The sequence below is a fragment of the Zootoca vivipara genome, chromosome 2 (genome assembly GCF_963506605.1).
Source record: "Zootoca vivipara chromosome 2, rZooViv1.1, whole genome shotgun sequence".
Classification (NCBI taxonomy): Eukaryota; Metazoa; Chordata; class Lepidosauria; order Squamata; family Lacertidae; genus Zootoca; species Zootoca vivipara.
This window is the reverse complement of record NC_083277.1, coordinates 28,026,893-28,054,584: the sequence shown is the minus strand read 5'-3', so window position 1 is coordinate 28,054,584 and position 27,692 is coordinate 28,026,893. Positions and strand designations below refer to the sequence as shown.

The 27,692-nt window shown below is 43.7% G+C and overlaps 1 protein-coding gene across 6 annotated transcripts in view; it reads left to right on the top strand.

Moving 5' to 3' along the window:
- FRMD4B (FERM domain containing 4B) overlaps positions 1 to 27,262 on the top strand; it is a 237,002-nt gene extending 209,740 nt beyond the window's left edge. For 2 of the 6 annotated variants that reach the window (XM_035106673.2, XM_035106669.2), the window contains 10 exons: positions 1,129 to 1,270; positions 3,570 to 3,703; positions 3,979 to 4,098; positions 6,775 to 7,003; positions 11,195 to 11,251; positions 14,876 to 15,026; positions 15,928 to 16,095; positions 17,358 to 18,163; positions 20,581 to 20,713; positions 24,240 to 27,262. In XM_035106673.2, the coding sequence (XP_034962564.2) occupies positions 1,129 to 1,270; positions 3,570 to 3,703; positions 3,979 to 4,098; positions 6,775 to 7,003; positions 11,195 to 11,251; positions 14,876 to 15,026; positions 15,928 to 16,095; positions 17,358 to 18,163; positions 20,581 to 20,713; positions 24,240 to 24,360 (2,061 nt within the window). In that variant the 3' untranslated portion in view covers positions 24,361 to 27,262. The remainder of the gene's footprint in view (positions 1 to 1,128; positions 1,271 to 3,569; positions 3,704 to 3,978; positions 4,099 to 6,774; positions 7,004 to 11,194; positions 11,252 to 14,875; positions 15,027 to 15,927; positions 16,096 to 17,357; positions 18,164 to 20,580; positions 20,714 to 24,239) is intronic. The other 4 variants (XM_035106670.2, XM_035106672.2, XM_035106671.2 and 1 more) reach the window with 4 other exon arrangements.
- The last annotated feature ends 430 nt before the right edge of the window (positions 27,263 to 27,692 follow it).

Below are 27,692 nucleotides of genomic sequence, written 5' to 3'. Positions count from 1 at the left end.
ATCAATGGCTCCTCCTCATCCTGGAGAGTAGTGACTAGTGGGGTGCCACAGGGTTCTGTCTTGGGCCCAGTCTTGTTCAACATCTTTATCAATGACTTGGATGATGGGCTTGAGGGAATCCTGAGCAAGTTTGCAGATGACACCAAGTTGGGAGGGGTGGCTAACACCCCAGAGGACAGGATCACACTTCAGAATGACCTTAACAGATTAGACAACTGGGCCAAAGCAAACAAGATGAATTTTAACAAGGAGAAATGTAAAGTACTACACTTGGGCAAAAAAAATGAAAGGCACAAATACAGGATGGGAGACACCTGGCTTGAGAGCAGTACATGTGAAAAGGATCTAGGAGTTTTGGTTGACCACAAACTTGACATGAGTCAGCAGTGTGATGCAGCAGCTAAAAAAGCCAATGCAATTCTGGGCTGCATCAATAGGAGTATAGCATCTAGATCAAGGGAAGTAATAGTACCACTGTATTCTGCTCTGGTCAGACCTCACCTGGAGTATTGTGTCCAGTTCTGGGCACCACAGTTCAAGAAGGATACTGATAAGCTGGAACGTGTCCAGAAGAGGGCAACCAAAATGGTCAAAGGCCTGGAAACGATGCCTTATGAGGAACGGCTTAGGGAGCTGGGTATGTTTAGCCTGGAGAAGAGAAGGTTAAGGGGTGATATGATAACCATGTTCAAATATATAAAAGGATGTCATATAAAGGAGGGAGAAAGGTTGTTTTCTGCTGCTCCAGAGAAGCGGACACGGAGCAACGGATTCAAACTACAAGAAAGAAAATTCCACCTAAACATTAGGAAGAACTTCCTGACAGTAAGAGCTGTTCGGCAGTGGAATTTGCTGCCAAGGAGTGTGGTGGAGTCTCCTTCTTTGGAGGTCTTTAAGCAGAGGCTTGACAGCCATCTGTCAGGAATGCTTTGATGGTGTTTCCTGCTTGGCAGGGGGTTGGACTGGATGGCCCTTGTGGTCTCTTCCAACTCTATGATTCTATGATTCTATTCTATGATTCTATGAAAACTCATCTTCTATTTCCCTTTTGTTTGGAGTCTTTGCTAGGGCTAAGCTGATTGTACACGATTGCTCACTATTTGTGTGTGTGTGTTTAAATTGTTTTAGGCAAAAATCCCCTCAGCCAGAAGCTTGGACGATATTGCAATGGACTTAACAGAGATGGGAACACCAAAGGTTTCGAAATTAGCCACTTTGGAAGCAAAGAGTCAACTTATTATGGCCAGCAATGGTAGCCTAATCTCCTCAGGTAATACATATTGTTTTGAATGTCTTCTGTTTGGAGTCTAGGTGTCTGTATTATGTAACTCAGTTGCATGTAGTACAAGGAAAATATGTCTTTCCTTAACATGGGTGAAATTCTACTATATTACACATCCACAATTGCTGTTTTACAACACACACACACCACAATCAAAACAAGGAAAGTCAGCCTTTCTCTTCCCTGAGCTTGTGCTGATCTGGCAATTTTCTCTCATCCTTTTTATATCCCACTGCATAAAACAACTGTAGTTTCCTAAAACAATTCATTTCTGGCTGTTAACATGCCGTCCTTTGGAACCTAATTCCTCCGTGGTCATAATAGTCATCGTCTTCCATCCCCTGCAGCCCCCCTTCTGCACAGACTTGTGGTGAAGGAAGCAAGAGACAGAGCTTGTGATCTATAAAACGGGTCTCACTGGAGGTAGATTGTTTTCTCCCCTGCTCCTTTCCTGGACTGCTATGTAACAAGTATAGCCAGCTTATGAGAAAGGAAGTGCATTCTTGCATTATCTCCCACTGTCTCGCTAATATGGTGTCGGTCAGTGGTTCCTAAACATTTCCCTCCACAGAACATTTGAAAATTTCTAAGTGTCTTGGACCCGGGTGGCACTGTGGTCTAAACCACAGAACCTAGGACTTGCCAATCAGAAGGTTGGTGGTTCGAATCCCCGCGACGGGGTGAGATCCCGTTGCTCGGTCCCAGCTCCTGCCAACCTAGCAGTTCAAAAGCATGTCAAAGTGCAAGTAGATAAATAGGTACCACTCCGGCGGGAAGGTAAACGGCGTTTCTGTGTACTGCTCTGGTTCTCCAGAAGTGGCTTAGTCATGCTGGCCACATGACCCGGAAGCTGTACGCCGGCTCCCTCGGCAATAAAGCGAGATGAGCGCTGCAACCCCAGAGTCTTCCGCAACTGGACCTAACAGTCAGGGGTCCCTTTAACTTATGTGTCTTGGCAGACTACTTAATGATATTTCCCACCACCCACCCCCTCTACTTGTTTTAGCAAGTGCAGTATGATTTTCAAGATAATGTGTGATTTTTAATTCCATTTGATTACTTTTATTTAATTCATTTTTTATAAAAAATAAAGTGTTTTCTTGTCCTGCAATTCAAATCCTACAGAATTCAGATTGTAAGTGTGCTTCGCAGGTGTGCTGCAGGCCACCCAAATGAAGCTTGCAGACTCCTGGTTGTTCACATACCGCAGTTGGGGAACCCTTAGTGTAGGTCAGGGATGGGGAATTCGTGGTCATCCAGGATGGCCAATGATTAGGGTTGATGGGAGCTGTATTCCAGTAACATCTGGAGGTCCATCCCTCGTATAGACCAGCTTTCTTCCCTCTTGGGTTCCCAGGCATCGTTGGAACTACAGCAACTCCCATGATCCCTGAGCATTGTCTTAAGTAGCTGGGCTGGGATGCTGGGAGTTGTTGTCCAACAGCATCAGCAGGCCCAAGGTTGAAAATTTCTGGTGTAGTCAACACCACTCCTGCAACACAGGTTTACCATCAGGGCAGTCAGGTATAGTTAGTACCTTCTCCTTCCTGCCCCACCCAGGTGACCTATAGAGGCTTCCTGTATCTCCCCTTCTCCTTCAGCATGCTCTGCCCTTAGGTGCAGCAGTCAACTTGCTGCCCTATATTCTGGGATTTGCAGTGCAAAATGAAAAGCCTAGCTTTGCAGGATTGCACCACTTTGCCCATGAGTTCTTTATAAAACATGTACATACCACATGTCACCTGTATGCACATTTAAAGCGTTGCTTGATGATGAGTTTCTCCTAGTGGTACAGCAATAAAACTGCTAGCACCTTTGCAAAGCTAAGCAGAGTCCTGTGTGGTTTCAAATTGGATGGGAGACTTGCATGTTGAGATTCCTGCATTTCAGGGGGTTGGGCTAGATGGCCCTTGGTGTATCCCTTCCAACTCTACAGTTACTATTCTGTGCAATTCTATGATCTATGTGCAACCCACAGATCCTGCAACAAATATGGGAAATCTGCTTGGAAGGAGGATTCTAATTGAAAGGTTCAAAAGGTCAAATTGAAGTGCATTTACTTTTTTGCACAGTAATCCACTTTAAGTAGATTTGATGCATGTTCGCCTATCTTGGCTGGCAACAGAGGTTTTCCCTTCAATTTAACTCTAGTGCTGTTGTGTCCAACTTTGAAAAGCCCACCTTTAACTAAGAAAAGATGTAAGATGTTAGCCATCCACCCCACCCAGCAGCTAACTCTTTTAAGTCCAAAAGGAGGAATGAGTTTACAAATCATTGGATCTTACAGGGTCTCAAGATTCAGAGGCCAGCGAAGAGCAAAAGAAAGAGAAAATCTTGGAGCTGAAAAAGAAAGAAAAGCTTTTGCAGGAGAAGCTTTTGCAGAAAGTTGACGAACTGAAGAAAATCTGCCTGCGGGAAGCGGTGAGACCTGTTGCTTGCTTTTCCTTCGGCGTGGGTCCAGGACAGGGCTTGTAGCTCAGGGGCAGGGCATCTGCTTTGCACGCAGAAGGTCCCAGGTTCAATCCCCAATATATCCCAGGTAGGGCCAGGAAAGACTCTTGCCTGGAACTTCAGAGAACAGCTGCCAGCCAGGGTTATCAGTAGTGAGCTAGATGTGAGTGCATGAGGCAGGTTCCTGTGACGTCCACACTCATTTATCCTAATCTTCCTAATACTGCTTTTCTTCCCCTCCATAGGAGCTCACTGGGAAAATGCCAAAGGAATATCCCCTGGGCACAGGAGAGAAACCACCTCAGGTCAGAAGGCGTGTAGGCACAGCCTTCAAATTGGATGGCAACCTGCTTCCCAGCGAGGAGGTATGTGCAAGCCCCATTGCAGGTTTCACTTACTTTACAAGGCTGTAAAACGCGTGTCATTGGGACCATCTCCCAGATGCCGTGTCTTGCGTTGGCTTCGCTGTTCACAGCTTCTTGGTTTTGGTTTGCGTTGGGTCAGTGAAGGGAAATCCCAGATTGGACGGTTGCTGGAAATCTGTGTAGACATGTTCTGAAACAAAGATTAAGCCTCACTTAATTATTTATGTGCACAATTCAGCCCTTGCATAATGGCTTTAAAAGCTATCTGGCCTCAGTAAAGATTTAAATATTCAAATTGCAGGGAATTTCGGCCAGTAGTTTCACTAAAGCGTTTAACACATAGGGGCGTGCTTAATAGATTTTGTTCTGCCAAATTACATTGAAGTTGAGAAACTGCACTCATTTTACCTCTCCTGGGAAGCTGGGAAATCGCACATACTTCACCTCTCCTAGGGAGTTGATAATTTGGGGGCGGGAGTTCCTGCCCCATAAGGGAGGGTGGGGCTTGAATTCTGCACTTACTACTTCTGTAGCTCTGACCTGAACCTCTTGGTTTGTCCTTCAAAGTTGTTTCACGTTTACTTTGCGAAATCCTTGATTCCCACATAGTCCTCATGGATTTGAAAGGCAACCATTTCTGTTGGCTGCCAGATACCATTATGGTGCCAACTCGGAGCAAATGTAGAAAATGATATACTGTAGGGATATTGGCATGCTGGAATATAGCCCTCTTCACACATGACTGCAGCGTGGAACCAAGCCCAAGCAAGTTGCAAGGGTTTTTGTTTTACCCAATTGGCTTGAAGCTGGTCTGTGACCGTTTTAATAAATTTGATTTGATACCCAATTGGCACTCTGTTAAGGAAATACTCAGAGATTGGCCCTCGCCATGCATGCTTGCTTTATTCATGTAACGTCCCCTGTAATGCGTAATCAGGAGCAGTTCCTATGCTAGGAGCACTAAAACAAGCTCCAAATTTGGGGTTTCAAACCCTGTGGCCACACGCAGCTACCCCCCACTTTACAATACAGGTAACTCACTACTTGCGCACATTTAACTTGTGCAGCTTTACGTGCTTGGCAGAAGAATATTAAAAAATAAGAAAGGGGGTGGGAGCCTTGGAAAAATGGCTTCGGCAATCCCACCCGCCATTGAACTCAAAGTGTTTTGACTATTCGCGATTTTGACTTTATGCGTGATCCCTGAAACGTAACTCCTGCGTCAGTTGAGAGTCGCCTGTGCTATAATTTTTACCCCCTTTAGAAGGATTCCCTTTTGCTCCCCTCACCTACAGAATCCTAAAGCTATCCTACCCTGCCATGGATGGATTGGGTGGGAAAGACATAGCTAGAGTGCGATTTGGCACTCTGCCTACAGGTTCCTCCTGTTTGTTCACCATTCATCCTCGATTTGCTTGCACATAGCTTGCGTGGTGGGTAGACTTTATTGAGCATTCATTCTGATTCGTTTTCGGGGCAGTTACATGACACAATGAGCATTCATCCTGTTTTCGTTTATGGAGGTGTTTACATGTCTTCCCATTAATCATTTGCTCTTCCCACACTTTTCAATGCTTTGCAATTTCCCCACCGCTTTGCAAACTGTACCTTAATCCAGTGTGCTCTTGAATTCCTCCCACAGTATACTGACAGTCTGTAGGTGCACCCTGTGTTGACAAGCATTTATTGGGCGGGGGAGACACAAATCATTTGCAGTTCTGACAAACAGCTAAAGCAAACTTTTCATGGCATGTATGATGCAATTTATGATTATGTTGAAGGACTGGGATAATGGCAACTTGGTCCCCCATGTGCCATGCTCAATAATAGTATAGCGAGATGGCTGCAGAGGCTGCCTGGGACAAGTGCTTAGCTTCTCTGGTTCTTGTTTGCCTCAGATTGATGCTTCTTATGTAAGATATGAGACCACTGTTGCCAAAGTCACAAATATGTGTTGTTAGGAGAACTCGTGGAAGCCAGAAGCAGATCTTCTCTTTTAGATTCTGGTTTTCACCTTATCCTTCTGTATTTCAAACAGTAATTTGCCCTGAAGGCTGGCTGACTTTTACCTTTTTGTGGCTAATGGGTTATTTACACCTCTCTGTTAGTAGGATCCCATTCCCTTATGTGAGGATAGCATAAACCGAGGTCCTTTTTTGTATGTATATATGAACATGAATGCTTTTGAAGCATAATTGTCTGGTAAATAATAAGCACTCCTTTGGGGTTTATATGTGTGTGCCTCCTTTCATCTGGTCTCTTCATAATTGTTTACAAACACTGAGTAATAAAGCTTCCAGCATTATGGGCATCATTATATTGATGTTTACACCTTGCTAACCCTTTTGTAGAGAAGCCTGGCAACAGGTTGTCCTTAGCATAGCAATGCAAATGCATTACTGGCAATGGAGAGAGTCTGGTGTTTAGCTTTTGGCAGATGTTCTGAAAACGGGTGTGAAATGTTGGCCTTTTATAAATACCCTGGCTTACCACATCAGCCCACCCAGTGCTACATACAGATGAATCTACAAGCCCTCCCTATTCTTCGTTGCACATCCTGAAGCCAATTGTTATTTGTTGTTCAAACCTCAAAAAGAACAAAGACTTGGCTTAAATTAAGGTTCCAAAGTGGGAAATCCCTATTTTATTTTATTTTGCTTTATTTTGGCTCCGTAGGACCCAGCTCTGCAGAATCTGGAGAGCAACTTCTTCATACAGCAAAAGATGGTGGAAGCTGTGAAGAAACTTTCCAGTGAGCCAGACCTATGCAAAAATGTGAAGAAGAAGAGGAAACAGGAGTACATAGAAGCAGTGAAAAAGCTTCAGGAGATTGAAAATTCCATTAATGAGTATAGGATTAAGTGTGGAAAGAAACCTACACAGAAATCAACCCTGACCTTACCAGGTATCAGAGATCTAATAACCTTCTTATGAGGATTTGAATCTGTTTTTCAAGTACTTTTTGTTGGGTGTGTTTTTCTCTTGTGGAAGAAAAACATGGTTTTGATACCAACGGCAGGCAAAGATGCAGTCCTGCCCAGCAGAAACCAGAGCCTCTGCGTTCAGCAAAGTCTGGAGCTTACCTGTAATCTGACTGCCGTGTTTTATGTAAGATGTGGTTAAAAGGGAACAGAGAGAGTCTCAAAGTGCAGCACAAGTGCTGGCATGTTCGACGGAGAACGCAAACCAACGAATTGCTGTATGTCGAAGGGCTGGCGGCATCTCCCAGCCGAAACTAGTGTGGTACCTTGTTCTGTTGAGTATCGGATGCTGATTTGAGCAGAAATTGTTGTGTGATCTGTTGGCTAATGCTGGGCGCATTATGAATCAAGCACATAATTAAAGCTAGGTCTTGAGACGTGTAAGAAAAGTTGGCAGCAAGGGGAAGGTGTGTGTGTGTGTAGATGGTGTCTGGTTGTGAATTCCCAGCAAGATAGCAAGAATGAAGCGTGCATAGTTTTATATGTCAGTTGTCTTTAAGAGTTTGTAAAGTAACGACATTGTAACGAGACAGTGCCTATATCAGAGACCCATTGTGAAAGAGGATTGTAAGGTGCTTGTAAATACTTCTTTTTTCTAAGAGCTGGAATGATGATTTTAGAGGAGACTGCTCCCCCTGAACAGGGGACAATCTAGGGGCAGTTGTATAATACACAGCAGGGTGAATAAATACAGTCATCGTCTGCCCAGGGGCTCTTAAAAAAAAGAAGAAGAAGCTCCTGAGCCCCAAATTTGGCTTTTGAGAAGTCCAAATTAGGCCTCTTCAGTTTCCAAACCAAGTTGTTCCAACTAGCCCTAGAGCTGCTTCTCTTTGATGTGCCACCATGCCGTCATTTCTACGCACAGCAGAACATACAACTGCATGTATGTTCATGTAGCAGTGAGTAGCTGGCAGGGCATCGTTTATTACCTGTACGTAGATAATAACGTGACTTCAGTATTGTATTATCTGTGTGCCTTTCAATGAACTGAAAATATTAACAAGTCAACAGTGATTGGATGCCGAGACAAGCAAGAGGAATGTTTCTTGTGCAGTGGGGATTTCCTGCCTCCTTCGGAAACCCCATTACAGCCCCTTGAACCTCCTGGCATAGGATGGGGCATGGCAGGCTGCTGAAGCAGGATTGGGGGTGGGGAGGAATTTGGCACGGCTGCTTTAGGCACACTTGCACTATTTTATCTACGAGACAAAAGTGGCCTGGTTTGGGTATGGATGGCATCCTGATGGCCCCTTCCATTCAGGCATATTACCCCGGGCTGCCCTGGGAACTGATGCAGAATCACTTGTTTCACATAGCTGTCAACACCTCTGTGCTGGGCAGACACGTGGGAGGATGAATGCAGGAAAATGCATGGTCTGAGTGGTTGGTCAAGAGTGCATTTTGAAATGACACTGAAATGTACAGAGGAGAGCTCCCTGAAATGACTCAGGCGCTGGGAAACAAACCGGATCAGGCAGGAGCATGAGGAGTACAATTTAGTACAGTTTATCAAAGTGAAGATTAGGGTGAAGGTGATTATGGCACCTTCATGAGGAGAAAATGACCAGATACCAAAATGGACTCTTTAATCAAGCCAAGGGAAGCCTAAAAGGTGCCATTTGCTGGGAGCAAAAGCTGGGCAATTGACATGGGGACTAAGCATAACTGCCAAGTACCCCGTTTTTCCCGGGAAACCCCCTTTTTTGTACCGTTTCCCGGCGGTCCCCCCATTATTCTCCCTTATTCCGCTCCTGCCGACGGCCTTTTAAGCAAATAAAAATCTATATTTTTTTTTGCTGCTTTGCCCATCTATGGGCACCGAAAATGGCCGGTGCTGGAAGTCGCGTCTACGCATGTCCAGAAGTGTGTAGACGTGACTTCCGGCGCCAGCCATTTCCAGTGCCCATAGATGGACAAAGCGACACTGGAGGTTGCGTCTGCGCACTTCTGGACATGTGTACACACAACTTCCGTTGCCAGCGGCGGCCATTTTTGGTGCCCATAGATGGGCAAAGTGACACCGGAAGTTTTGCAGTCCAGGACTTGGCAAGTATGGGACCAAGCCATGGGTCGGTTTCGATGTTAGTTGCATGCCAATGAAAGCCAGTTCCTTCTGTCCTGCACTGTAGTTGACTAGCAGCTTCACTTGCAACTGAACCGTGTTATTTGCCCAGCAGGCCTGCACAGCTTGCTTATCTGTCTGCACTCCTGACATCAGTGTGATTTCTGGCATACTGTTGGCATCCACTCATCTCTGATTTTAAAGCTAAGAGTTTGTACTTCACCCCTTGTATGTAATGTCACATAGGATTGTGACAAGGGGAGAGATGGAGAAAAAAAACCGCTTTTGGATTTGTCCATTCCCATGATGTGTTTGGGGAAACACTAATAAAAGGATATGACATGGTGATTACAAACTAGGAACTCCCTCCTGCGCTAAAGAGGCCTCAGCAATGCAGTTGTAACCTCCATTGTTTAAACATGAGATCACTGAAAAATAATTTCTTGCAAAATGTTCAGGAATGCAAAAATCACAGTGTTGTTATCATCAGGGTAAAGGGGGAAAATATCAAGGGAAATGATAATGACACAAAGAGTAATAATTGGAGTCCATTACTGTAGATCATTCTGATGCTTGCCTTCGCGCTTAAGAGATCTATGATTCAATAAAATGGTGTAAGTAGCAAGACAGGAAGTTCCTTCTAAGCTAGTTTAAAATGTGTTGGGTGCTGCCATTGGAACCTCCAATGTTTACACATGAGAGAGGGTGAATTTAGAATATATACCCTTATCTTAGAAGTGTTATTTGTAAGAAAGTAAGAATTGGGATCTTGGGTATCACAAAATGTTCTTCCTTACTTCAAAGAACAAAGTGAGGATGACGAAAGTTTTTTTGAGGACTGCTTTGAACAAAGATACGGGAACAGAATGATGCATCAAGGCAAAAAGCTAAAAGGAGACAAAATACACATAATAGAGAGAGAGGAGAGAAAAAGAGCTTTGTGTAGAAGTTAATGGAAAGAAGGCAGAGTAAGCAAGCCTGGTTGTGTTTCAGCACTTCTCTGCAGTCGAGGAACCAGAGGATTAATTTTGAGTGTCAAAAGAAAAGGATTACAGAATTTGGGACGCTCATCGCTGCCTTAACATGTTGAAAAACGTCCTACTTTTTATTAAGTTCTGTTTTGCCATTATTTTATTAAGTTCTGTTTACCATTATTATTTCTCACGCTATTTGCTAGACAAAGGTAAAACTTAGCCTACAGCAGGTAGTGTGTGCCATTTCTCAAGTTCATTGCCTGTCTTTTCTCATTGTGAACAATGACTAGCTAGCCATGTAAGAGAGCAGCAATGTTCTCCATCAGTTTGTGCCAAGTGCTCGTCAAAACACACTGCAAGCAGCTTGTGTTGCTGCTGTTTGCGGCCTCATCATTCTGAAATCTGACAGTATAAAAAGAGGTGAATAGTTCTTTTGGAAAAATTTGCCGATTAGCTTTCTGGTTCAGCAATGAATCTGTTGCAGCTGTGTCTTTCTGGAGCTGCTCAACAGAAAGCACAGTTGTGGATAGATCAAATGTATTTGGCAGCCATATCCACAGTTTTGTTGGTCTTGCTTGTGCTGGGCTGTCTGCTGGCACATCCTGGGTGATGGTAAAAGGCTCTGGTATGACTCCTGTGCATTTTATAGTGGTGAACATTTGTGCAGAGTGCAGCAAATGTTATGCGTGTGGCCCAGCATCAATGGACGCTATTGTAATATAGAGAAGAATTTTAAAAATGGCCAACAGCTGATTTGTTTGGCATTATTCTTCACAGAATCTGAGACGAGTTAGATTCTCTGACTACACTAGAGATGCTTATTTTTCTGAAGTAACCAAGACACCTGCTATCAAAAAGGAGTTATGGATTCTATTTTCCCCCTGGTTGTTTTTAAGTTGTGGGGCTGTATTTATGTTTGTTCTTCGTACTCCTGATGGTAATTTGGTTGATCATTATATCAGAACCTGTAAATATACACAAACCTGAGTGAGTGAACCCAACAGCTGTGCCCTGTGTTTAATGTTCCAGATTGCAATATTTGTCTTTTTTAAAACTTTTTTTCTTTTCTTCCCCCCCAGATGAAATCATCCCTTCTGAGAGCAGCTCTTTGTCTGACACAACAACATTTGAAGATGGTATGTGGCTTTTGCTTTTCAGCACAAGCGGATAAAACACAGCAAAGTGGGGATGTCCCAACTCCCTGATTTTATACTGTGTATTCTTAGGGAACTGGCTATTCCCCCTGGAATGTATTGTACTGTACATAGCCTTTTAAAAAAGCCAGGCTTATTTCTAAAGACAGCATGAGGGTCTATGAATATTTCTGTCTGTTCCTTTTCTTTAAGAGCCGGAGTGGGGAACCTGTACCCCACCAGTGGTTGTTGGTCTCCAACAGCCCCAGCCAGCATGATCAACGGTCAGGGATGGTGGAAGTTGTAGACTAGCAACATCTGGAGGACCACAGACTCACCACCCCTGACCTAGATAAACAGGAAGGTAATGGCTGTATGTAAACCGCAGAGCCTAGGGCTTGCCGATTAGAAGGTCAGCGGTTCGAATCCCAGCTCCTGCCCACCTAGCAGTTCGAAAGCACCTCAAAGTGCAAGTAGATAAATAGGGACCGCTCCGGCGGGAAGGTAAACGGCGTTTCCATGTGCTGCTCTGGTTCACCAGAAGCAGCTTAGTCATGCTGGCTACATAACCTGGAAGCTGTATGCCGGCTCCCTCAGCCAGTAAAGCAAGATTAGCGCCGCAACCCCAGAAAGATCTGTGACTGGACCTAACGGTCAGGGGTCCCTTTACCTTTTTTTAAACACTGGATTAGCATATAAGACTCAAGCAGCCGGCAAAGTTTACTGAAGTTGGTTTATCCCTCCCATGAGAGATACTCCCAGCTGGCCACTTCGCCATTGCAAAGAGAGACACGCTTTTTTGCCCATTTCCTCTCTGCCCCACACCCCCACCTTGAACACTTGCAATAAATATACACATTCACTGTCCAGCAGAATAATTACAAATATGCACATACTTGGACGTCATCTAGGGGTGTTGAGCTTTTTTATAAAAAAAATCTCAAAAAGAAGAAGACTTTTTGGGCAATTTTTAATGAAATTCGCCAAAATCTACACTTCCAGCATGGGCTGCCATACACCCGGATTTTCCCGGACATTTCAGCACTTTCCTCCCTGATGCTGTTTACAAGGGCTTGTCCAGGAAATTGCGGGTGTATGGCAACCCTATTTTCCCCCTCTCCCTCTATCACTGCCACCATTACTGTTGCCTAAGATTGTGCCCCATGATATCCTGTGAACATTGCGCTGAACAGCAAAGTTTATGGCGATCCTGAGCTAACCTTGAGCCATTTTCTGAAAAGGGCTTAACTGCTAATTTGATGAGAATAAGAAGAAATCTGGTGTGCTAATGCAATTTCTTGAGAGATATAGCTCCCTGTTTAACACACAAACAAGTGATTATTATCCTTTTATATATATTTTTTTTTTCAGGATTCCCATGATTTATTTAATTGCCATAATGACATCTGGGTTGTGTGTTTCCTGCCAGCTGACAACAGGCAGGGTTAGCCATACTCCTTCATCTAGTCATTAGCTGTCTAGAAACACCCTCCGTCCCTCCCTTCCCACTCATTATTGCTTAGACAGATAACCTGTAACTTTAGTGCCCAAACTCCTACAGTGCAAATTGTTCCATAGCTTTGATCCAGCAAGCCTTTTCTGATTGGCCAGTCCCAATTGGCTGTGGTTCCGCCAATAATGGAATGACCTAGATGGCTCTCTTTTTAACACACTGTCATATCTGATCTTGCTTCTGAGTCATCAGGAAGAGGACTTAGTCCTCAGCTTTTCTTTTTTCTTTGCAAAAATTTTCACACTTGAAGCTCATGGCGATTTCAGACGTAGTGTAGAATTAACTGGTAGCGATAGCTTGGTTTGCCCATAAGTCTTTTAGTTTGTCCAACTAATAATAATAAAATATATCCACTTAAGAGGAGGAGGAGATTTGTGCCCTGCAAACTTTTAGAAAAGCTTGCTGCCTGGGCATCTAGCCATGAAAGAAATATATATATATGGGGGGGGGGGTGGAGCACAAACAACAAGGAGAGCAACGAATAGGATGTAGTCAGTGAAAGAATAAATAAGGAGAAGCTAATAAAAAGCTTCCTCTGCAGCTTCAAAGCCTGGGCAAATAAAAAGGAGTGAAGACAACAGTGTCAGGAAGCCTCTAGGGGAGAGTGCTCCAGAGTTGGGAAGCCGCAACTAAGGACTTGGCTATCACTCGCTCTCACTCTCTCTCTCTCTCCCTGGCCCACATCTTACAATTGAAGCAGTATCATACCACTTTAAACAGTCATGGCTTCACCCAAAGAATCCTGGCACCTGTAATTTGGAAAGGGTGCTGAAAGTTATCCCCCTCGCAGAGTTACAATTCCCAGAGTTCCCTGGGAAGAGACGTTGATTGTTAAGCCACTCTGGGAATTGGGAGAAATGTATAGAGCACATTAGGTGGGGAGATAAGATAACTAGCTCTCCTGCACAGCCCCCCCTATCCCCAGTTGACTCGTCACAGCTGTTATGCTCTTTGAGACTGAATGAAAATGCAACTGTCTCTTCACGAAATGTCACAACCAGCTGCTCTGCATGACCCATTCCCTTTCCAAAGTGATACTTTGGAGTTCCAGGCGTATGCCTATATAAATAGAAAACTTTGCTCCTCCTTCACGGGGCTCGTTCCATGAATTTGTTTATCTGTGATTATGATTATTGCTTTGCATCTCAATGTATATACATCCAAATGTGTGCACGAGAAACGTCTGCTGGTCTCTCATTAGATACAATACTGACCCCATTTGGCCTCAGGAATTCCCACGTTTTGGGGGCTTAAACATGTTTGCGGGACAGATATTTCAAACATATGGTCCGAATGTGCTTCTTTCAAACCTCGGAAAGTTTTTGCTTTAACAGGACAGAAAGTAAGTCCACAGTACTAGGGAAGTCCTGTAACTCAACAGGAATCCAGTTCAGTCCCTAACATCTCCAAGTAGTCTGGGAAAATCTTCTAGAGAGCCGCTACTGCCTGTCGCTGTAGACAGTACTGAGCTTGATTGTCCAATAGTCTGACTTGCAGTAATGGAATTTCCTATGTTCTTGATGTTCTATTTGACCTCCCAATCATTATCCTAGATTAGCAATACATAAGAAAGTTCTGTGAGTATATAACTCTGAGTCTCCATCATTTCTCAATCACAGTTATTAAGGAAACAGTCTTTTGTGCAAACTCAGTTGCTAAATCTATAAAGAGGACTGGATGAATCTTTAATACCTGAATGACTGTTGAATACTAAAAAATCAGCCCTTATACCTGAGTTTCTATCATTGCTGGTCTGTATTAAAGTGCTACATTGTTCAACCCTGTGGCTTGGGATTTTGCTTAGGCGTAATAAATCTGTCTTCCTTTTTAATGAAAACATAGCATTAGAAGGCTAACATCTCAATAAATTAATTCATGAAATATGCCAGGAGTGTGCAGGACTTCGCCTTTACATTCAACTAAATCCTGTTGTAACTATGTATTGCTTCTTTCCCTTTGTATTGTTTAACTTTCTGTAAAATGAAAAGCATGCAAAATGATAGGGTTGAGAGATTCTTCTAATTAAGGATGTGAGTGTTGCTAGGGATTCACACAACATGCCTTCCTCATCCTTCCAAGTTTTTAAACCATGTGTTGTTGTTGTTGTTTTTAAGCAGGTAGTGATTATCTTGCTGTGCCAGGCCAAAGAATAAACTCTGTGCCACTTTCTCCAAAATCTCCATCACCCAAATCCCTTGGGGTGGAGAGAATCCATCTCAGGAAGTCCTCCATGAATGAGCAACTCCTTGAATCCAGGCACTCCAGGTACAGAATTTCTGACGTTGCCAAAAACTTCAGTAACATTTGCTTAGTTTTTCTACAAAGGTGATGATATGTTTAAAATGCTGCTGTTATTTATTTACTCATCCATCACCTTCTCTGCCTCTTAAGAAAGAAGCGTGCAAAATGACTTGCAATACATTTTTTGGGGTGGGGGGTGGGGGGTCAGTTGTCGTTGAGTGATTTCTCATGGCTGAACTTCCTTTCATCCGTGAACTGAAGACACATTTCTGTGTGTTGGCATGCAACACTGAACATTTTAGATTATTCAGTAGGGGAGCTAGGTTAAACAAAAAGTGGCTGGACTTGTGGAACTTGCAAGAAAAGCTTAACGAGTGATTGGCTCTAGGTAGGACCTCAAAAGCCTTCATCTCCACCCCCAGGGTTTTCTGAGCTCTTCTCTGACCACTGCAGTCCTTTGGGCCCCTTCAAAGGCTGCTACAGCAAGCCAGGTGACCTTTCCAAGCTGCTTCTAATGAAGCGTAAGGACCTTCAGTGGGAATGAGAAAGTTAGAGATCCTCAGTACACTTGCAGAACCACTTGTGTGAATTCCTCACCATTATTTCTAACTTCTACACTCCTCATCCATTCTACGTCACTTGAGATTGTATCTTAGTATTCCATGAACTTGCACCACCATCCCAACAAAGCATGACTGCTAAATTAACTGGTTTCACTTCTGCTTTTATTTTCGTTTTCTCTTCTGCCCTGTTTTTAAAAGTTCCGCTTCCGCAGCTCTCAAAATAGCAGCCATTCTGCACAATGCTTTCCTGAATGAACTTTGTGCTTGCTTTGTATACTGTCTTTCCTGTGCTTTTCAAATCTTCCGCTTTCAATCTGTCGGCGAGTAACACGAATGCTGTTCTGCTTTGCATTTTATTGAAGATATTGGGATGGTGGCCACATACCGGATTCCTCTATTTATAATCACAGAGACCCCTTGTCAACACACAGCAGCCCGTACAGAACAGTGGAGAGGCAGCACCGTGGTGGAAGAAGTATGCCCACAACACCAGTTCTCACACGCAATGCGTATAGTAGCACTCATTTACAGTAAGCTGGTTTTCTTCTTTCTTTCCCCCAGAAAGCATTTCCAGCAGAAAAGAATTAGCTCATCCATAATCTTTCTTTATGATAAGAAGCATATCATAAAATAATAGATGAAATCATGGGTGTGTCCGCCATAGCACTCATTTGAAAGCTTGAGATGATGGGTGCATTCCCAATTTCCCAAAAGCTGCTTACCCCTAGAAGTAAGTTATTGCTGGTCCCCTATCCCCTATATATTTGCATTCAATCAGCAACAGTAAACCAAGCTCCTGCATCTCTTGAAGGCTGAGGGAGCTTCCCCAGATTTCCCTAACCTGATGTTAGACATTCCTAAGTATCCTTGAAACTGAAGGAATTACAAGCTTTGCTTGAAATTATTCAGTGGAACTCAAATGTTGCTTCCTTTGCTGCTTTATCTTCCTTCATTTTATTTTTATTTTTTGCAACAAATGTTTGAATAGTACAGATGTTCAGAATCAGATAAAGTTTGTCGCAGGAAGTACTGAAAAGTTTGGGAAACACTGGTTAGCCCTGTGACACCCTATCAGTCTCTACAGCCGCAGCAGGCACTGTAACTCTCCAAGGTTTGCACTCTTCCATTGTCTCCCGAGACAGATGAATGCCAACAAATGATACATGAAATCCTAGTATAGCAAGTAGATATTTGAGACTCTTGTGGAGTAGACTACAACCATGGAACATCAACTATTCTAACCTCCTATTACGAAAAAATTCCTTCAGTAGCACCTTAAAGACCAACTAAGTTTTTATTTTGGTATGAGCTTTCGTGTGCATGCACACTTCGTCAGATACACTGAAACAGAATCCACCAAACCCTTATGTATATACATAAGGGTTTGGTGGATTCTGTTTCAGTGTATCTAACGAAGTGTACATGCACACAAAAGCTCATACCAAAATAAAAACTTAGTTGGTCTTTAAGGTGCTACTGAAGGAATTTTTTTATTTTGCTTCGACTCAGACCAACACGGCTACCTACCTGTAACTAGAACCTCCTATTACATTTGTGATATTTTATATCCCTGTTAGATTCCTGCCTGGACTTCCCATGAAAGACTTCATGGGAAAAGACGTCACAGCCTCCATAGAGAGCTTGTTTCATTGCTCTTATGTTTGTTTGTTTTTTACTTATAACCAATGCCTACCTTTCCTGTAATTCAAAGTATTGTAGCTTTGCCCTATGCTACTTGTTGGATAGAACTGCATGCCATGTTTGTAACAAAGGCAATTTTCTGCTTTCTCAGGCCGGATGTATCCCCCCAGCACTGCAGGCAGCGGAGGGGCAGCTTAGAGTCCCAAACCAACTTGCTGTCTGAGACTGCCAGCGAAAAGCCAGTGTTCACCCTTTCGAAATCTCCAAGAAGCAGCAGTACAGAAATCCTAGATGATGGGTCCTCCTACACCAGCCAGTCCAGCGCGGAATACTACGTGACCTCAAGCCCAAGCCCCTGCTATACAACCCAGACTCTGGACAACCGTACAAGAAACAGGAGATGGACCAAGAAACAGAACATTTCTGCTGCAAATTCGGGAAGCATGCCAAACCTTGCCCAGAAGGACGTCCGCAATGGCGGCTACCCAAAAAGCCAGGAGCAACCGTCGGTCACCTGCTACATTCCTGGCTACGCCCCTTACACGGAGTGCGATGTGTATTACAATAGCGGCTACGTGTATGAAAATGGCACGGAGGGCCAGTACACGGTTAACCCTTCCTACCGTTCATCGGCACACTATGGACACGAGCGCCGCTATCGGGATTTCAGGTCTTTCCACGAGGACGAGATGGAGAGAGTGCCGCACAACCCGTACGCCACCCTCCGCCTGCCGCGGAAGCCGTCCGTGAAATCTGAGCACATCACCAAAAACATTCACAAGGCCTTAGTAGCAGAGCATCTTCGCGGCTGGTACCAGCGTGCCTCTGGGCACAAAGACCAGGCTCATGGCCTGCAGGCAGGCTTTGACGCCGACAGAGGGTCACAGAGGAGCCTGGGCTTCGCTGGACTGCAGGTCCCCTGTTGTCCGAGCAGCCGCGCGTCATCTTTCTCTTCAGGTAACTATCCATTTTGTGCCTCTGCAACTTCATACATATCGTGGGCTCTGGAGCCCAGCAATTGCTCGTGGGTGTATGAGGTGTACCGACACAACCAGGGTCCTTCTGACTGTAACAACTTAACACGTCCATATCTAAATTGAATTCCTTTTTTCGCACACAATGAACGCCTCCTCCATTCTGGTAAATAGAAAGGCCTGCTTCCTGTGTTCATTGGGACATTTACAGGGCTTTGCTTCAGGTGGCAGAGATAAAGCCCAGAGACTCAGGTAGATTGCTGGTGCCTCTGGAGCAAATGCTTCTAGTCTTGCCCTGTTGATCCGTGCAATGAGCAGCACAGGCTGCAGGGGGGGGGGGGAGGAATTATCCAGTTGATCAGCTTTTGGAAGCAGGAATAACTATTGGGATATTTAAAAAAAAAGCTGGATATGAAAATAAATACAGCTTGTTTAATATGGAGAGGCTTCAGAATTTTGAACTGAAGGCAACTAGCAGGTTCTTGGTTCTATACAACTTCCTATTGGTACTTCTTTGTTTGAAACTACCTGGAAATGTATCTGGTGCAGAAACCAGATGCCTTGAATATTGAGTAGTAGGAAACATACTGCACTTGTTTGAAAGGAGCTGCGTTCATCAGTAGGTAGATTTGGAGGTCCATGCCATGGTGCCTAAAACTTGAAAGCAGTGAACAGCCTGTGTACACCTGCTCCCATGTACCCCTCCCTTGCCCCTGGTACCACCTAGAGAGAGGCCTTGCTGCTCTGTGCCAGAGGTTAGGTTGGCAAAATCACAAGAGCAAGTTTTTCTCTGTTATTACCCCATGCCTGCAGACAGGCCTGCCTAGGCCAAACAGGATGGAACAGGCTCATGAGTGATTAAGACATATTTAGTTTCTGTTGTATGTATTGTTTTAAACTGTTGAGTCCACCCACTTACCCTGGTTTTATTATTGTTTTCCAGTGCATTTCATTGAAGTTTCTTTTATGTAATCCATCCTAAATACAAGAAAAGGACAGGATATAATTTTAAAAATGAGAATAGTAAATAGATACATAATACTGCATAAGACGGAGTATTAGACCAATCTCACATTCTGTAATTACTCTGTGCAAATAGATGATCTGTGTGCACGAGTACATGTGTGTGTGTGTGTGTGTTTAAATTCAACCCTACCTACTGTTGCTTATTCATTTACATGAAACATTTAATGGGGAACATATTTCTTTAATATTGTTTCTCAGTGTCAGCTTAGATATGGTGCTGTGTAAGAACGACAGAGCTCTGGATTGAGCTAAAATAATTTGTAGAAGCCTTGCTAAACTGGTTTGAGAAAGAATGGTCAAGCTGGTTTGCAAAGTAATTGGGTGTCAACAGTGTGCAGGAGGTTAAGAAACTGGGGACAAGCCTACTGGCTCAGAGGTGGCTCATCTAGTTCAACATCCTGCCTCTCATAGTGGCGAGATCTAGGCAGTTAATGAAACATGTTTATCCACGAAAATTACTGCACAAAGGGACAAGTACATAAGAGAATAAGACAAATATTAAGATTTATATTGGGTTTTCAACCAGTATCTGTGCTTTGGGGATATTAAAAAAATGTAAAATGTGTTGATACCTGTGCATGGACTTCTTGCCCAACACTGAAAATTGCATAAGCCATTGAAAGAAACTGTCTGAATACGCAAAGCTCATAAAGACTTAATAATAGATAAACCCTCACACAACTGGGGGGGGGAGTAATTTTCTGACAGAAGGGTGGGCACTTGTGTATTAGAAAAAGATGCAACTATTGTAATAGAACCTACCATATATAAGAACAGAGTTACTGAATTTAAGTTAAAATAAAACATTAATAAGTATCACTTTTGTTAAATCTAGAATATTCAGGAATATGTATGGTGGAGGTAAGGAATCTAAGGGAAAACAGTGTTATGATCGTTTTTTAAATTATGAATTAGAGCAGAACTAAGTAATGAAAGATAAAAAGCAGAGGAATTGTTTTCTGTGATTTTCTTTGTAACTTGATTGGATTAAAACCTAAAGGTAGATAAAAAGGAGGTGCATTGCCCTAATCAAGTTAACTGAGCATGTTATTCTCATCAGTGAATCTATGTGGTACTTCTGTGAACTCATTGCATAGCTGACTATACTTTTCTGGTAGCAGTGCATCAATTGCTCACAGTTTGAGCTTCTACTATTAATTATTATTGCTTGTTAAATTCCTATACCCGCCCTTCAGCCGAAGGGTGGTTTACAATATAAAAAACATTCTTCGTGTCTTCCACTTATTTGTCTCTGTCTAAAAACAGCTTCTAACTAATGGCTGTGTTTCGAGTATGTGAAGAAAAAAAAGCATGCTTGAATCCTTAGGCAAGTTAGTCACCGCTAGCATTATTTTCATTCCCCCTCTGCTTTAGCATCTTCTACAAATGCCTCTGGGAATTGGCGGAATCAGATTGCACTGGGACTTCCTGATTATGATACGCTGTCTCAATCCTCTTATGCTAGCTGTTACGGGAGTGTGTATGGCAACCACCCACTGCCAAGCAGGTAAGCCATTTACAATGGAATTGCTGGTTTACATTGTGATATATATGTCTACCTGTTGGAATGTGGCAGCCTACACATAAGAAAGCCACTTCTGTAGTTTTCAACTTTTTTCTGAGAACTGAGCTCAAGCAGACAATGCTCCGTCTCTTCATTCACTTGCGTGGTCAGACCCAGAGACCTCCCCGCTAAATAAATTCACACTTGACTCAAATTTTGGTTTGGATTTTGGCAGAATTTAGGCCCCAACTTTATTGATTACAGAAAGTGAGTGGTTGCATAGGCTCTGGTTTGACTAGCTCCCTGCACCCTTGCAGGTGGCGCTGACCCAGGGCACCAGCATAGGTCAGCCAAGGAGTGCTGGATAGGCGGAAAGCCGGGAACAGGCTATGTCCACCACCCAGATGCCCCCCTGGACTCAGGCACGGGCACAGGGGTTGACCAAACCAAGTTGAGTCCCTGGATTCCTTTAATGGAATACCCTTCACATAGGGATGGCGAGACCGTTCTCCCATCCCTATCACTTGAACCAGTGCCTATCTGCCACACGAGCACCTGTGCTTGCCACCAACCACTCACACCTGTAACCAATCCCTTAACCCCGCTGACATGGCGGTCAGCCATAGATCATTCCCAATCACAGACAGATGAACCCCATCAAGCCTGTAACGGGACACATCACAGAAGGTAATGCCTGGGTGACGGATCACCATTCCACCCAAAGTCAGAACCTTCTTGGCCACTGTGCTCTGGACGTGCCTCCTGGCCCTCTCGGTGGCAGCTGGGCATCGGCTTCCACGCCATACATGTCATTGCAACAGCTGCGACCAAAAAAAATTGAGTCCAGGAAGAGCTGCCTTCAACTCTTCCAAGTCCTCCTGCATGCGGGTCCGCAGGCTCAAGCTGGCAAATCGTTCTCCCCCAGCTGCACCACCATCGCCGCAGGCATGCCTTCCGCAGACACCTGCACTGTCAGGAGAAGCTCCTCCCAACGCATTCCTCATCTGGATATCCAGGATACGCACACGTGGTTGGGGAGCCTGAGCCTGTGTCCAAATCCAGACTCCGCCGCCCTCCTGCTGGCCCAGTGGACAATGCTGTGCCCACCTATCCAGACGTGCAGGTTAGGCGGACCTAAGAATGAACAAAACAACATTAGAAACTGCACCTTAGCGCTGCATCCAAAAATAACCCTTGTATGCTTCAGATCTCCAGCGGCCCAGATCCTTAATCCTGTCAACGGACAGGCCCCAATGTGCAGCAGTAGTAGCTGCCCCAATACGGAAGGAATGAGGTGCAAACTCACTGACCAGCAGGCCACCTGCTGCGATTGCCTTAGAATCATAGAATCATAGAGTTGGAAGAGACAATAAGGGCCATCCAGTCCAACCCCCTGCCAAGCAGGAAAACACCATCAAAGCATTCTTGACATATGCCTGTCAAGCCTCTGCTTAAAGACTGCAGCAGATTGATGCCTCTTTAACAGGGACCCATCCTCGTGGACCAGGAAGGGGCCATCCCCAGGCGGGCGAAGTGACAAATATTTATTTGCATCTTTCACTGGACAAGGGCCGTGCTTACCAGTGGCAGGCAGCCTCATCAAGGTGCCTCTGCCCAACTGGTCCGTTTTTGAATTGTGAATAGTGAGCACCAGCTCAGCATCAGACAGCTGAACTTCCTGCAAAAGCAAGCCCCTGGGAGCCCTTCCTCGTGCTGACTCCAGCACCACTTCACCCACATGCAATGCACCAAAAAATGCAATTGAAAAGGCTGCCGAAAATAGCCTCGCCTCATAAATAGACCAGCAAATTAGCCTCAGCTTGCTGCGCATAGCACATAAAATATCGAATGTGATCAGCCTCCTACCTGGCAACTTAGGTGACTGCAATCTGGCCCAGCCCCCAAGAGCCTTTCATACCACAAACTTTGCACAAGGGTCTCTAGAATTTAGGGACTTACAGAAAAATGAAATCGCAGAAGACTGAATTCAGATGGACTTCACAGCGCGACCTATAAAATGCAGGTGAGCCAAATACTGCAACACCTGGTGCATGGATGGCAACTCTGTAGTGTTGCTAGTCAATAGCTGTGCTCTAAAAGCTAAAAAGTCCATCCAGGCCTTCTTATAAGACCTCAAAGTGGAAGGAGAAATAGATGCTACTACTGTACTCCCTACAGGACTAGCTGCTGCCAAGGTTCCAAAGTTGAACCGGGAAATATTCCAAAAGCTGCTGGACATCTGGAGCCAAGGATCTGAAGCGCTCCATCTGAAAACAGGATAGGGTGTCAGCAATATTGTTATTAGCGCCAAGAATGAAACGGGCAGAAAATACAATATTAAATTTGAGGCACCGCAGCACAAACGTTGTGAGGGGCCGGACTGTATTTTGAAGGGGGGGGGGGATGAACGAATTCATATGCCCCACAAATAACCCAGAGATGCATTTTAAATAAAAGCACACATTCTACTCATGTAAAAACAATCTGATTCCCGGACCATCCGTGGGCCAGATTTAGAAGGCGATTTGGCCAGATCCAGCCCCCAGGCCTTAGTTTGCCTACCCATGGTGTAAAGCATCCCATCCAATGGTTCATTGAAGTCCTTGCGGTGTTCAGTTTTTTAACAGGGTGGCTAAAAGTTACGTTATAATCATATTTAATTTTATTACTAATTGCCTGAGTTTTCTCACCTAATGTCAAACACTGAGGGGAGTGGCCATTATTTTGGCAGCTTTACACAAAGGCCTGATTTAGCTGTAATGCTAAATGATGGCTTAGTGTTCCGTGCATGATAATTCTCTTCTCCAGTGCAGGTGCAATGAGGCAATGGGGTGTTTTCCTCTCCTACTGTCTGTTAACTGCAGTGTCCAAAACATAACCTGTGATTAACCTCAATTACAATTTATTTAAACAAGTCAACATCATAAACAACAGCTTATTTCATTGGCTCCAATCCAGAACACTGACCAATGCTCCCATTGCCAGTTCTGGAAGAAGGAGCTCCTTTTACTCTTTAAGAGACCCTTCATCTGTCACTGGCTGTGGAGGAGCCCAGTTTGCAGGCTTTTTCACTGTCAAAACTAGCATCTTGGTGGGCTGTTTTTATACATGTGCTGTGACCTAACCTGGACTCTGCAGAATAGGATGAGATAGAAATGCCAAGCAAATACTCTGATATGTCTTTTCTTAATGGGTATTTATGTTCCAAACATTATAACCGGTCAGTTGCCAGGGGCTTGTAATGTGTAATTAAATACACAAGCTTAAATACAGGATTGATCTGTCACCAAAACCAATATTCACTGTGGCTATTATCTACTTCCTGGGTCTTTACTGCTCCAGTAAATTTGGGTCCCAGTTATGATTCAGCATCAGACTGGTGCAAGTCCTCTTGATTCTACTTTCAAATCTCACTGCTTTGAGGATAAGGTTATATTGAATATAAATGAGTCTCTCCAAGTGTACTATTGAGCAGCACCTGAATTTGCAGTTCGTCTTGCATATCACTAACAGCCATTATGTTTTACAGGATGTATGCCGAAACAAGCCAGTTGGGCAGCAGCAACAGGGACCAGTTGGAAGGAGACTTGCAAGACGGTGACCAGGGACTGTTCTGGCATGAGGATTCGAAGCCTGGGACTTTAGTGTGAGCCTAGCCTTGGCTTCAGTTACCCCATGTGCCTTGCACCTTTATGCTGTTCTACAAAGCAAACAAAACAAAACTTAGCTTCCTGGTGCAACTCAGAAATGAGGACTGTTATGGGAGGATGAAGTATTCAGCGAGACAAAGCTGCAGATTCTTATCCACGTTAGCACAACAATATGAATCCAAATAGACCAAAATGAGGAAGAGGTCTGGTTTTAAATCTCCTACCACAAAATGCAGCCTTTGGTTGAAGTATTTTGGAAAGCACTTTTTTGAAAAGACGGAAAGAAGATGATGGTGCAGACTTCAAAAAAAAAGTGAAAAGGGGATTCTTCTTGGGACCATTTTAGGAGCACAATTCAGAGAGAAATTCAGAGTCGCTTCTGTCGTAGCATCTGCTGATCAAGAAGACAAGTTTGTGGCACACTGAATGGCTACAAGGCAGAAGGTTGACTTTGCAGCACTCCTTGAAGAATGTTTGGGGTTTTAAACAGTATTTGAATGAGGTTAAAGATGTTTTTAAGATGTGCTGTCCTGAATGTCTCTCTCTTATCGAAGCACCGTGAAAAGAAAAGAAGCAGTGGTTGCACATTGCAATGTACCACATAAATCTGTGACAGCAGCATAGCTGCCAAGTTATCCCTTTTTTTAAGGGATTTTCCCTTATGCTGAATAGGCTTCCTCGCGAGAAAAGGGAAAACTTGGCAGCTATGGACAGCAGGGCGGCTGTTTTCTGGAAAGTGCAAGCAGGCATCTTCAAATTGCTTCCTAGTGGGGAGTAATTTTACAACTCTCCATGATAAATTTTCATTTATGCAAGAATGCATGCAGGTTTAAATGTGGAATGCACAGGGAAACACTTGGTTTTGATACATCAATAAGAAACAGAAAGTTTGCAAGAATATTTGCATTACTGATGTGACAATATGTCCAATGTATTGAACGGCTTCACTATATTGACCAGTATTATTTTAAAAAACAAAACAGTGGACACAATTGCACTTAACAGTAATACCAAGTTGGTGCCTTAAAAATCAAAGGGCATTTAAATTGTAAAATATGCTATCTGTAAAAAGCAGGTGCACTATGCATTCACTGGTCCCAGTCAATGAAGTCAGGAATAGAGCAGAATACTTGAATAGCCCCTGCTTCTCTCCTGGTGCAACCTCTCACCTTCAAGATGTGATCAGTGTTCATTATCTGTTGTCCAAGGAGAGAGAAAAAGGGGGAAGGAGTACCAGGCTGGAGAATGATCTGGCTTGAGCTGACAGTAGCCGTTTTCACACAATAACAAAGAGGCAACACAGATATAAATGGACCGCAAGGCTGTGTGTTTACCCTGCTCTTGAGGGTGCATGATTCATTCTGACCCCTTTTGTGTTGAAGGATAACTTCTGAAGTGGGGAGCCTTTTTATCCCTGCAAGCTCCCTGTGTGATTTAAGAATCCTGAATGTGGCAAGCTTCCACGGATAGAAAAAGACTCTCCACTTGTTATCCCTTACCATATGAGGAGTTTTTTGTGACCTCAAGTACCTTTCTTTCCATGTTGCCGCCTTCACACAAGTAATACGTGAAGAAGACTAGCATAGCCATCTGTGGGATCTGTGAATGGAAGCCTGTTTCCACTCATGTGAATTGCCTCCTATATAAATCGGGGCAACAGAGTGATGAATTAGCATGTACACAAAGTAAGTGAATTTTTTTTTCTGTGCAAACAAAGGAAGAACTCAACTGCAGGTTTTATCTAGGAGGAATAAGCCTACCTCATATCATCTACCTGTAGGAACAAATTAACTAAAGTTTACCTAGTGTAATTTTGCAAACTTATAAAAAATAATTTTGTTTCTCAGCTATACTGTACTTCAGGATTCTATCCAATGGTGCTGTTTGGGGATCTTCCTTTTTTAAAAAAAAATACAAAATGCAGAATCACTCCTTGTTATTGTGAATAGAAAGGTTTGGGGGGGGGAAGGTTTTTGAACCTTTTTTTTAACTGATACTCCAAATCATGTAAAAAGAATTCTATAAATATATATATATATATATACAGAGAGATTCTGAATTTGTTAAGCTGGTCCTTAGTCATTTGTATTATTAGAGTTAAAGTTTGGAATAAACGTGGAAAAAAAGAAACAAAAATAATAATTTATTTCTTTTGTGCATATTTGTATAGCCTTTTAGAAACAAGGATATCTTTTTTTGCCTATTCTTTTACTACTCCTGACTTTTTAAAGACCTATGATTTTGTATAGGTCAATAAACTCAAAAAGTATGCTACTAAACATTTCCCGTATTCTCTATTTCTGTTTGGTTTTTGTTTTTAGCTTTTGGTATCCCAAAGTTCCGGAGTGGATGACAACTTAAATGCACAGGTTATGATCTAGTCAAAGAAAAGCACTGAAAGATGTGCTTACTTCTCTCTCAAGGTTCTCCATCCTTAGCTTATTTTGAATGTAGGCCTCCTTCCCTCTTCGTTTTTCCTCTTCTCAAGAGCGTGCATGTACGTTTTATAGTTGTGTGTTGTACCAGAATTTCCCATTACCACATGCCAGCCACATCTCTATATATAAAAATGTAAACTGGCCATGTCCGTTAGTATCCACGTTTCACCAAAACCGCTTGACCGATTGCGTTGAAATTTTGACAAAATGCCACATGTGAATATGAGACTAACCCCATACCGTTTTCAAAGACAGATGTCACACCTGTGCCTGGTAAAACCCCAAAACCCCGTGTTTCAAAACACACCACTCAGACGAAAATGCATTCTGGGAAAAGAACCAGGTTGCAAACGAGTGCCCTCTAGCGGCGGCTACACTGGTACTGCACCTATAAAACCTTTCCTCTCAACAGCACCTCAGCTCCCTTTTACATACTAGGCCAAAGCCTTTACAGACTAGGCCGAATGGAGGTACTGACTTGCCTGGGTGGGGGGTGGGAGGGGACGAGATAGGTCAGGACACAGTGGGACCAGTCACAGGAATGAACCGGGGGTGGGGGCAAGAGGGGGCCTGATACGTCATGGGTCGAGACAGGGTGGGGGGAGTCATAGGGATGTGCCTGCATAAACAGAACATGCGTAAAACAGGGGGACTCTGAGTTTAACAGACTGCGCACAGATCCAGCTAGTTCTGTTATAAATGCTTGGGTTTGGTTTCACAGGGGGCATTGGGGCATTGGCTCTACATTTTGAGTCTATTTGAGCTGGCATAAGGGCTAAAAAGCTGCTTTAAAGAAAAAAGGAGAGATTGAACCATCCATACTGCTATTTTTCCTCCCAAGTAACCACCATTATGGTGTGCCACAATTACATTACTAGTACATAATATATATAT